Raw genomic sequence first — 12625 nt, forward strand, 5'->3', positions numbered from 1 at the left:
TGTGCCTCTTACTGTACAGTGTGTCCTTGCTTTATCGCTGGCCCGAGGTAGTCCTGGTAGTTAACACAGCCTTCTACAGATAAGATCCATAACACCTTCCTCCAGGCTCCCAAAAACACTAATACCAGGAGAGCTTACAATAATTAAAGCTAAGAACTCAACGCTGAAGGTCTGTAAAGCACATGATCTGTTAAAGAGAGAAGGAGAAGAAGAAGAGGAAAGAGAAGAAAAAGAAAAAGATGAAAAAGAAAAAAAAACAGAAGAAGAAAAAGAAAAAGAAGAAGAAGAAGAAAAAGAAGAAGAAGAAGAAGAAGAAAAAGAAAAAGAAAGAAGAAGAAAAGGAAGATTTTGTTTTTTTCTTTCTTTTTTTTAAATCCTCAAATCAGAAGCAGACTTAAATCACACTTTCCAGGGTTTTAGTGGGGGCACATACAGTAAATCTGACACACATGCATCATTAGACCCAACCTGAAGACCTCAGTGTGGGGAGCAGCTGTCCAGGGAGACTGTGTTGGGAACATATTGAACATCCTCCAAGCACTTTAGGAAGTGTTTGGTTTCTTAATCAGATTAGGCTCAATGCAGAGTCTTTCTGGCTGGAGGTGGGTCGCCTTGTTGGGTGATACTTGTGTAGTGTATTTATTTATGCTGCTTTTTAAATTTCTTCTATCTGAACATGCAGACAAAATGTAAAATAATCCTCTACATTATGAGCTAATATTCTGCACTAGAGCTGAAGCTGCAGTGAGTGTTTCCTCTACAAGACAGCTTTATTAAAAAGACAAAATGCCACGAGGCTGGTGCGGCTCCACAGTTGTTCGGTTTCATCCAGAGCCTGTGAAAAGCGTAGTAATAAATCAAGCAGACGCCTGAAAGTAGATAACGTAGTATCCTGTGACTGGAGACGCACTCAAGGAGTCCGATATTTAGATTCCCTGATGATACGCTGAGCAACTCTCCCTGTCTGTGCCCTACGCAAACATACATCAGAGGAGGACTGATGAGGAAAATCCAGCAATGTGTGCAAGGCGGCTCTTTAATAGGGTCTTCAGAGAGATGCGCGGGTAGATGAAGAAGTGGGTGAGGAGGAATTAAAACAACATCTTAGAGAGCAACAAAAGCAGATACTGTAGGTGGGTGTGGAGTGAGGAGCCACAGCTAACTTTACTGTATATGAATGTTAAGTATAGATTTGACTATAAAAGACAAATAGGCTGTACTTATTTATGGTAAATGCTTTATGGAGAATAATGCTCTGTATAAACTGCACTACATCGTTTTTTTCCCATTCTCCACAGAAACCTGAAGACCTGTCACCCACAGACCACAATGCTCAGAAAGTTCACCATTAGGCTCAGCATCACATGCATCACTTCAAGCAGCGGTCGCACGGTGTCAGTACCTCCACCTTCGCCTTCCACCCAACTGCTAACACGCCAAACTACTACGCCTAAAAAAATATTTTGGCAAGAATTCCCAAATTGGTCAGAATGCTGCTTTTTTAACACTACAAATCAATGACTTTAAAGTCAAATTCATAACTTCTCTTTGTATTTTCAGCAAGAATTTTGGGTTGACCTCAGCATTTCATGCCTCCCCAACATTTTTCTTTCTCCGGCTTATTATAGATGACATTCCATTATTCATATTTTACAATATAATGCTAATAGGACAACAACATTCACGCTCCTCAGAGACAGATTCTCTAAAAACACAGAATGTGCAGTGTTGGCAGGAAAGCGTGGAGGCTTCTGTGTTAATGCTGAAAGAGAGCTTGTCAATTTATAATTCTCTAAGATTTAATACATGATGAGGCGTCTCCAGTGGCCAGACATTTTCAGTTCAGGACATGACATTTGCTTCTTTGAGGTTTCAGGGCGCAGAAGTACTGAAGTCTTTGAAATGCCAAGGGGAAAGTGGACGTAGAATTTGAACAGCCAGACTCGCTCTGAATGTAAAGAATTGGAGTTTATGCGTGCGACAAATCTCCGTCCTTGTGAAATACTGTATGAGCCATTGTCCACGCACCCTCTATGTTTACAACCCCGAGGTGATGAAAAGTTAAAGGACTCGGCTAATCACAGCATCAGAATCCTGCAGTTTTCTACACGGGACAGGAATCCGGATCGCTCAGGTGGTGACGAAGCAGGATGGAGGCGACAGAGGGGAAGTGGGAATAAACAGCGGCGCAGTGAGAGAGTGAGGAGATGCGTGGGGTGGTACCGTACCTCTGCTGCCAGTGACTGTGGGGTCTGACACGTGGCTGCCTAATAAAGCAGTGGGATCTGGAGGGATGGGATGTGAGGGGGGAGTGGTGGATGGTGGCAGGGTGGTGGGGTCGTCTGGTGGGGGGGGGGGGGGGACAGACACACACAGAGCAACAGAAAAGTCACATTGAGCCAATAATAAACACAACACAAGGATACGTATTATATGATGGTGGAAATGAAAAAGGTACAGTTATGACAGTTCAGATTCTAAACACTTGATGATTAAAAACAGGCTTTTTGTATCGGGATCCAGGTTTTATTCTAAAGGAGAAAGAAGTTATTCGAAGTTATCAAAGTAATTTGAATTTCCCGTCGCTACGCAAACATCCTCATGTTCCGCCCTCGTGGTTATATTTAACTGATCTGGTCTATTTCTACAGCCAGATAATAAGGTGCTCAAGCAGGTCTGACGCCTGTGAGAACAGAAACCAGGCGATCACATGCAACAGACAGATGCGCAGTGTAACAGTAACTACGAGGAGACTGGTCTGAGCCACGAGTTGTGGCTCCCACTCTGTTTCACTCCAGGGAAACTGTACGGGGCTCTCGTCACCGTCACGTCGGCGCGTCAGGAGAACGGGAAACCAAGACGTTGCGTGGCAAAGTTAATGAGGTCACAGCGTCACCTTGGTTTTTATGTTTATGTCACACGGCCTTTTTTCCCCAGCAAACTAGAGGCTTTTAATTGGCTTGGTACTCGGGGCCAACTGTCCTGTGCGTCTCGGTGACATTTCAGTCTCCGTGTGAATCACTAAGCAGCTAAGTGCATGTCTTCGGGAAAGAGGGAGGAGAGAAAATGTCTCCTCTTCGGAGGAGAACCATTAAAAAGGTATTTTCCAAGAATTATGGTGGCAATTGTGAAAGGCTAAAAGGTGCGCTAATCACTAATGAAGGCTCGAAACAGGCCGGGTGCCATTTCAGAAAGAACAAGTAATGAATCTGGATGGGACTCTTTGACCCACCCATACCCAATTACCTTTTTGTGGTGGAGAATTTGTCAGTTTAATAACATCACTGTCATTACATGCATTGGTTATTCTTTTTGGTACATGTGGCATTTTAAGGAATCGTTAGCTCTGTCTGGAGAGAGGAACACACTAATTAAACCCGAGCGCCGAGGTACGGAGGTCACCGAGGGGTTAACATGCAGGAAGTGCCAGATGAAACATTTAAAGGGATGATCTGGAATGAATGGATCCTCATCAAAACGCTGCGCTCTGGTCCAACATGGCACGTTCTGGCTGTAAAGCGACACGGAGGCCATAAATGCAAAACATCTCATTAATACGTCTGTAAATGTTCTGGGAAAACAGAGCCGGGAGCCGTTCACCTGATGACAGGTGGAGCTCCCTTGCTTTTCATTAGGCTACATCTGCTTTTAGACACGGGTGAGGGCCTCACGGTGCGTGTACGCTCGTGTAATGTGATATTTTATTGATACACTTAGGGAAATTCTCCGCTCCCTCCAGGTTGTGAGGCCTCTCGCTCCCAAAATACATCTACCTGCCTTTTTTTTTTTTTTTTTTTTCTTGCCCCTCATCAAGCACAGCTCCCAAAACGGAAGGAAGACGCGCGTCACCGCTCGACTCTCTTATGAGCATTATTACTTAATGCCATGAGACGAATGGTCGCCGAGGAGACGGGAGAGAGGAGGAGAGATCCGTTCTCCCTGACGCCGAGTCCCTTTATCCTGCGACTCCTCTGGCGTTACTAGGAATGACTTATCCTTCCCGGTGATATTCCTGACAACGCAGCACTAAAATTTGCCTCCCTCACACATTCCTCTCCCGGTGTGTGTGTGTGTGTGTGTGTGTGTGAGTGTGTGTGCAGGATCTGGGGCGCTGGTTTATTTAAGGAAAGGCGTTGGTGGCGTTTGCGTCACCTGAGGCCCTTGTTCCCCGCGTGAGCGACGCTACCACTAATCACTCTCAGCAGTGATAAAGTATGCAGATGAGAAAGTATAATAATCCCCGTTTTTGGAGCACGCGGCTTCATTAGTGCTGCTTTAGAGTCTGGGCGGTCGCCGGGCCCGTGGAGCGCTCGCCCCCTGAACTCACCGTAGACGTAGAGCACATACTGGGCGCTGCTGGTCCCCAGGTGGTTGGTGGCGTCGCAGCGGTAGGTGCCGTTGTCCGTCTTGTTGAGCGAAGTGAAGGTGAGCTCCCTCCCCTCCACTATCACCCGGTCCAGGTCGGGGAGGTCGGTCCCGTCCTTCGTCCACATCACAGGATCGGGCCTGCGGGGCGGGAGACGGCGGCGGGTTACGTGCACGGTTACATAAAGGCGTTGACGCGGAGCGAGGCGGGATTCGAACGACTCACGAAGGGTTCCCTTTGGAGACGCACTCCAGCTTTAAGTACTGGCCCTCCTGAGGAACGGCGGGGGAGTGGATGATCTCCACGTGAGGGGCATCTAGGACACACAATGGGCACAAGTGAAGTTACTGCAAGAATGAATAATGAAAGATACAAACATGAAATAGTGGAATTCTTCTAAACGTGGGTCATATTAATCTGAATGGAAGCTAACAGGTCTCTGTGGAGGTGAAGGCTTAAAAAGCCATTTCCGACCCTTTCCTCCCCCGCCTGCGCCCCCGCGTATGTGTGTGTGCACTCACAGTGGACCTCCAGCACTTCGGTGGCCTGCTGCGGCGCCTGTGCCAGCGCCACGTGGTCCACTCTGCAGGTGTAGGCCACTCCGTCGTCGTTCCGGTCCACGTGCAGCTGCAGGGAGCTGCGCACCGTGAACGTCTTGCCGCTCGCGTTCACCTCCTTGGCGCCTTTTTTGGGGGGAGAGAGATGCACACGGTCACGCGCCGCCCCGATGCCTCCCCCGCTCAAATGGAACGGTCCGACTTACAGTAGATTCATGCTCGGGCAGCTTTTCCTGCTGTAATGACGCACCAACCTCTCCTTCAGATTTTTTCACCCAATTATTTTTGGCCTTTTTGACACCAAAAAAAAAAAAATGTACGAGGGCCAATCGAGTGTTTGCAGCATCACTGTGAACCCAGTGTCCTCAGTTCTCCCTGCGTCACCCGCCATCCAGCTGCAACTCTCACGCTCCTCCAACTTATCTGCTTGTTGTCCTCAGATTTGGCCTGTGATCACATCACTGTAGCTCCTGCTTCAACCGCCTCCTGACTGATATGGGCCCTCGATAAGCCAATAGCACATGACATTTACAAGTCCAACTTCTGATGAAGCGCCGGCCCACGCGCGCCTCATCAATGCTCCAATGGATTCTCAAACTCCCTCATGGATTTTATCCACCCGTTCGGGCTTTTCGCGGCTAATTCGAAATAACATCAGGCTTTTCTGCGATCGCCTCGGTCCCTTCATCACGTGGGACGCTCATCCCCCCGCATCCTTCTCGTCTTCTCCGCCCTGGAATACGCTTCCTAAGCATCCCGCCCCGCTGTCTCCTCTCTCCCCCCGTCCTGCCAATCAAATCCTCTGTTCCGCCGCTTCCCCCGGCCGCGGCGGCGAGCCCGCCTCCCCTGGAGATGAGAGAGTGACAGCTCTGCAGCGCTAGTAGCATCCGTCCAGGGAGCGGGAGAGAGGAACCATGGCTGGATTCCCTCACACGGAGAAAAAGAAAGAGCGAGGGAGGAAGCTGCAATTCTAGTACAACACGCTTTAGTTAGCAGTTGCAAACATTTTCTTCGCGTCCTTATTAGTTTTGCCAGACTCTCAAACCTGCCTCTCTCTCTCTCTCTCTCTCTCTCTCTCTCTCTCTCTCTCTCTCCCTCGCTTGTCTTTCTCCTCAGCGCTTTAAAGAAGATCCTCCCTGTGTTTGTCTCTTTCGCTCTTTGCTGTGAATGTTTCTTGTTGTTGACGTTGAAGTTGGTCATTTAACACTTTTAATTAACCCAACATGACAGATGCGTCTTATTTTTACAAAGCCTCAGTCAAACCCTACAGCGGTTTTGCTGTAGTACAAACATGAACCGAGAATAATAAGTGAGGCATAGATCGGTTTAAAATATTCAAAAGGCTTCTATCAGAATAAGCTGAATGAATCACAGTTTGATTGTACTCGTGTGCTGCTCAACAGAATGTGGGCACTTCCATCAGTGTGATGAGCACTCAACAATGCCCCTGTAGCAACTCGCCCAATGTTCCGCCTCTCCTTAAACTCTTCCTTTTAGTATTCCAGGCTGTTAGACAGGACAAAACAAACAAAAAAAGAGTTTCTCCTCAAAGTTAGTTCAGAAAAATCTTAATAATATTTAGATCTTAGATGATCTTGACTGTGAATGTGCTCTGTGCTTGACGTCAGAGGTCGAGAAACCCGCTCTTTATATATTTCAGCTGTTTGATACGAGTGTCCAAACCTGCCTTGGTGATTTGAATGGACTCTGATTGCCTCAGCGTGATTCAGCTCAAGAGCCCTACAAAGTTCATTAATGTCTTTATTCGATCTAAAGTCTTCAAAGATCCACTTTGAGGACATAATAACAGTTGTTTAATCGCAAGTTATATTTCGCCATTCTGTCATTTTGGCTTCTGCACTGTGTGTGTGTGTGTGTGTGTGTGTGTGTGTGTGTGTGTGTGTGTGTGTGTGTGTGTGTGTGTGTGTGTGTGTGTGTGTGTGTATGTGAGTAGATATAATTGGTCTATAAATATCCTTTAACATTTTAGGGACAGCTGAAATGAGCCGCTGACATGGAGCTGCCATTAAAGCTGAGGCCTGTCAATCAAAAAGCTCATCTACCCATAAAACTCCATCCGCTCATTTGAAAGTTGCACGTTTCTGTTGGCGATAAATAAAAATGAACCGAAGCCTCTGCGTGTGATTTAAAGCAACAATGGAATGATATATTAGCAGTAAATAGTGCTTCTGCCTCCCATTAGTGCGCACTGTAACGCATTTACATGCGCACATCGCAGCGGAACAGCATCAAGGCGGCGAAAACCTGCCCGACTTTTCTGCGTGATGATTTCATTCCAACCGACACGCGAGCAAAACAGCGCATCCTCCTCCTCGCGCGAGATGCTGCCTGTCGTGATGAATCCAGTATTACGATGAATATGCTTCGAATCCAGCCTTGTGTATCGTCTGAACCTGCCCTCTCGCATTACACTGTCATCACATCTCTTTCTTCTCCTGCACAGCTTTTTTTATCCGTGTGCTCATTGTTGAACTGGAGTTTGCCAAAGCTTCACCCGCGCCGGCAGTGACGGACACTCAGCTCCTAAATGCTCAGACAGGTGCTGCTCCTTAACCAGAATCCAGCCACTCGATTGTGGGCGGCCGCTCGGGGCTCTGCGGCAGCGGCGCGAGCCAAGACGGAGCCGCGGAGGATCAGAAATGCAAATGACAGGCACCAAAATGCACAGATCTGACCCTTTAATGCCATTTCATCAGAGAGCGAGGAGACGAGGAGGTGCGACGGAGGGAACCGAGCTGACTGATGCCGCAGGGGTCTAGACCTCACGTTCCCCGTGCCATGAAACGAGAGAACCGTCCAAGCGAGGACAATGTCAATTTGTCTCCTCATGAATAATCAAAATATATAGTGGAAGTAAAACTCATTTAAATACCCTAGGATTCCGGATGCAAACAGAAGGACGCTGTGTGTTTTCCTGGGCTCGTTCGCTGAGGTGAGCTGCATAGCAATGAGCTGCAGCGTCCGCCGCCATCTTCTCACTTCCCCCGCGCCGCCCTAATGGAGCCGGGTTTCACAGGCGGCCTCCTGGCACCCTCCACCCCCCCCACCCCCACCCGTCTGACCCGCCTCGCCGGCCCCACTCCGCGCGCCTCACGGGAGACGGTGACCGGGGGAGAAATGTGAGGAGAGTTGCTATCGGCGCCCGGCAGACACGTGCGATAATGTCCTTTATGGCACGGAGCTCCCCGAGCGTTCGCGGCGGAGCAGGGGGTTCTTCTGTGGATTCACAATGGCGGCGCCCCGGCTCCGAGAGGAGCGCTCGGAACGCTGGCATTTACAGCCGGACGGGTGCTCTGCCCCCGGACTGCTGCTCTTAATAGGCACAGACAGGAGGTGACCCCCCCCCACACACACACACACACACACACTTTTATTCCACGACCACGTCGCTGAAGTCTCACCCGGTTAACCTGATCACACACTTTTGTGCTGTCAGACGCACAAAAAGAAAGAGAGAACACCAGATATCCGTCCTAGGCGCCGCTTTTCATTCTAAAAACCAAATAGACCAAAGCGAGAATGAACTCCACAAAAGGGACGTGAAGGCCTTGATGTTAATTAACGCACTAATCCAACTCATCAGCACAGATCACATTTCAGGCATGTGTCCGTGTGTGCATGCGTTTATGTTTGTGCTATGCATACATAGAGGAGGGGAAAGTAAAAGTGTGAGTGTGAGTGTGTGTGTGTGTGTGTGTGTGTGTGTGTGTGTGTGTGTGTGTGTGTGTGTGTAGCAGAGAGACTTGTCCATGTTTTATTCATGCCACTGGGACTGCAGGAGCCATCTTGAAATTACATCTTTAATGGTCATTGATCCACCCCACCCCAGGGAGCTGGCTAGTATAAATGTAGTCCCAACACTGACTTTTTAAGTAGCGTGTGTGAGGTTGTCTAACACCGCCGAATTGACCGAAAATGTATTTTCTTTTAACCAGAAAACTTTTTATAAATTCCTCAACTTGATTCTTCTCCTCTTGGAAACGGGCCCCTCTCCCCTCCCTCTTCCCTTTCCTTCCAGAGCCAACCTTGCCGGTAATGACGGCCACCTCGGCCTCCCGTCCTCAAGCACAATTACCCACCAATGGAAAAAAAAAACAAAAAAAAACTCGCCAGCGCTGCGCGAAAGGTTGTTCGGCCGCGGCGGCGGCTTGACTGACAGCATATTAAAAACTCCACCTAAAATAGTGGAAGGCGCTGCAGCGATATCTCCTTGTCCTTGACCAACAAGTTTGACAATAGAATAGGGACGTGACCGCGGGCGAATTTGAATCAAATCTCTGTGTTTTTTTCCTTAAGCCCCCTTGGAATTGAGCTATCGCATAACATGATGAAGCAATAACCTCCACAGTTTAGGTCAGAGAGTATGATAATACTAGTCTGATGGAGAACATCCCCACCCTTATTTGAAATAAATATTCATTTCATCTCTGCCTCGCTCGGTCTCCACGCAGCTCCCTCTGGTTTGCCGGTGTGTAAACAAGTGCTACATGTGGTGATATTGGCAGAGGTCTCTCTGGGTTGTGGTGTGTAACTGAGATAGAAATATATCATTACTGGGTGGGGACTGAGGGGGATCTGAGGGACAAAGAGACTGAGAAATAAGAATATTGGATTCCGTTCCACACACGCGAGCTTATGTCCTTACATGCAGGCTGTCTTCTCCATCTGTCTGTTTTGCCCGCGCACACACACAGGCGCGCATGCATTTAGCATAGGGGGCCTGTGAACTGAATGCGAATGGGTGATGGACTGCTCCGGTGGCTCTGCCGGTAATATAATCTTCTCTATACCCCCCAGATCCCACACCAATATGTCGCAATTGTCATTTATACGCGGCTCGGTCGCCCACAATCAGATGGCTTTTCACAGCCAACGCACCCCCGAACCTTTCGGGGTGATGAGCGTCGCAAGTGCGCCCGCATACGCTGTGTATTAACATGTGTTGCCCTTTGTGTTGGCTGGTTTCATGTTTATTTATTGTGTCCTTTTTAAACGCGGCGCTGCCGGAGAGTCACTTGCCGGAGTTCCTCCACTTTTTCCTCCCATTAAAATGCAAGGCGCGGCCTCACATACATTCACAGGCAAACTGTCTGGCAGTGTCGCATATAACGAGTCAGACCGACTGCATCCAAGTAATGATTCACACCTCCTTATTACTATTACTGTAGAAGTCAGCCAATTAGTGGCAGAAATGCATTTATGGGGTGACGAAGCAGAATAAAATGTGTAAATGTGCATGTGTCAATCACAAGCGTGAGAACAGACTCTTTCTTGAACCAAACATGTCCTGAATATGGCTGACAAACGCATCGCACCGAGGAAAGTGCTAATTAAAAGCAGACACCTACTTGTCAAGGAAGATGAGACATCATCAGGAGATCGATGTTTGCTTCACTTTGGGAACGGACGGACATTTTAGCGTCCGTGTCGACCCTGTTGTTGTGTTTCTATGGATGCGTGTTCACCAATCGGGTTTGTTCGGGGTTAACTTTCCGTCCGATCGGGAATTCGAATATGTTTTTCGAGAAGTCTGAGTGAACCTGAGGACACGGATTGGGCTAATTAAATGAAAGGATCACCGTGATACCTGCTTAAACCTGCGTGGGGGACTAGCATTGATTTGGACCTATCTGTTTGCTAATCTGGACCCTGGGAAACCCTAATGTGAGATACCGGGCGGAGCTGTCAGGGCTTTAGATCCGTCCGGAAAAGATATAATGACAAGGGCTGAGAGCTTCGCAGTGAATGAGGGGGCCGAACATCACCCGCGATTGATTGTGCAGCAGCAGATCTGACGAGGATCTGCTAATCTGACATTAGTATAAAGTCTGAAGGTTCTGCTTTGTGTTCTAGGACAATGTTGTCGCGGTTTGCTTTTACACAGACAAAATAACTAGTATTATTACACTATTATTTCAGACACAGAACACACTGACGTCATCAGAGCCCTTAATCCACTAACAGACTTGTACAAGGCCCAAATTAAAGATGGTCATATGCCAATTTAGTGAGAGAATTATAGCATGTGACCTTAATGAGAAGCCATATCCTCGGAGACCATCTACACTCGAAGCCGCCAGTGATCGCTCCGACTACCTGTTAAGTTTCTGTGGTAAATTAATAGCACATTATGTCCTGGCTAAGTTTCCATTCGCCTTCCAGGGAGCTTTTCCCTCAGTAGTGGGCCGCTGGGACACACAATTATCACCCACAGAGACGCAGTGAGCCTGCGAGGGACGCACTCGCGCTGCTAATTAGTGCATGTGCACCATCCATACGCTTTACTGTACGTTACCCAGCTCGGAAGGAGGAATATATTGTGCATCGAGATCTACTCTCCAATACGTCATTTAAGAGAAAGGTTCAAGCAGCGCGCATGCGAGGCAGCGTTAACGAGCACGCGTCGAGAAGGGGAATAAATGTGCAGCAGATGGATAAGAGAGAGCGAGTGGCTGCTGCCGGAGCCACGGCGCCGGCCAAAAACCCGCGTAAAGACGGGCATTAATATGCACGGATCATGCGCGCCTTGGCAAAAATCGTTTTTTGTGCTTTATTAATCCTTTGTCTAAGCAGCGAAATGAACTCTGAAGCGTGTGTGTTTGTGCCGCGCATCCTAAACGCGCCTCATAATGTGAAGTTTACTTCCTTTAATTGGCCATTTAGGATGTGCAACACCTGGCTGCTTGGGATTCTCATTACAGAGACTTAGTGATCTGTTGGGTTAAACAAAGGTTTTGCGATCTTGACAGTGTCTTTCCAATCATTTGCTTTGTTTTTTGCCAGTTAAATAAAGAAAAAAAAGGAACCCGTGATTTCCAATCCCGACTCTTTGCTTACACTTGCATTCATTTAAATGACAAAAGGGTGATTTGCATTTTGCTATTTGCCTTTAATCTGCTTTGTGGAACAGCCCGGAGACGGGTGGAAGTTCTGCTCCTGTGCTGATGATCTCGGACAGCCCGTCCCGCTGGGCTGTGAGCTTTGCTCGATACAGAACCCTCATCCCATCCTCTCCTCCTCACAAACCTTATTTTGTCCCCACCTCTAGTTTCTTCAAAATTCTCCCTCAAATCTCCATTTTGAATAATTACAAGGCGGCTGGAGCTCTGCCAGATGTGTGCCGGTCCAGATGTGGCCTACCTTTGACCTCCTTCTCGTTCCTGAACCAGCGCAGGTCGGCGGCGGGCTTGCTGCCCTGGGTCATGCAGGTCAGGGTGATGTAGTCTCCCTCCTTGGCCGGCTTCGTCAGCCCGTCGATCTCCGGCCTCTCGGGTACGCCTGCAGGTCGGGACGGGAAACCACAGCCATGGGCCCATTTTGCACACAGCGGCGCGTCATTATGCAACAATAATCTAATTACGCCTGAGCGAGAATCCTCCTGCAGTGAGATGAGAGCCGGCTCTAGACAGCAGCAGCGGCAGCGGCGGCAGCGTGAACGCGCCAGGGAGGCCGTTCTTCCCTTTAAGGGTTAGTTCCAGTCTCGAGGATTCTCTAGGTGCAGTCTCTTACTGTGCGCTGAGAAACGCTCCATTTGACACGTACGTATGTTTAGAATAACAAGTTGCTTGTTTCATGTGTGTGTGTGTGTGTGTGTGCGCGCAGACTCCCAGGCTTCAGCTCACACTAATGCTCACGAGGTCGTACAGAAAATGTTAATTACTGGCTTCTCCTGTAATGAGTG

The 12625-nt window shown here is 48.3% G+C and overlaps 1 protein-coding gene across 5 annotated transcripts in view; it reads right to left on the bottom strand.

The window, feature by feature from the left end:
- Positions 1–12625, bottom strand: part of LOC114869440 (cell adhesion molecule 2-like) — a 135289-nt gene that overhangs the window by 12516 nt on the left and 110148 nt on the right. For 4 of the 5 annotated variants that reach the window (XM_029173686.3, XM_029173689.3, XM_055514424.1 and 1 more), the window contains exons 5-9: positions 12085–12222; positions 4888–5049; positions 4592–4682; positions 4328–4506; positions 2229–2342 (exon numbers count right to left, since the gene is read on the bottom strand). In XM_029173686.3, coding sequence (XP_029029519.1) covers positions 2229–2342; positions 4328–4506; positions 4592–4682; positions 4888–5049; positions 12085–12222 — 684 coding nt within the window. The remainder of the gene's footprint in view (positions 1–2228; positions 2343–4327; positions 4507–4591; positions 4683–4887; positions 5050–12084; positions 12223–12625) is intronic. The other variant, XM_029173690.3, reaches the window with a different exon arrangement.

Source organism: Betta splendens, chromosome 14 (genome assembly GCF_900634795.4).
Source record: "Betta splendens chromosome 14, fBetSpl5.4, whole genome shotgun sequence".
Classification (NCBI taxonomy): Eukaryota; Metazoa; Chordata; class Actinopteri; order Anabantiformes; family Osphronemidae; genus Betta; species Betta splendens.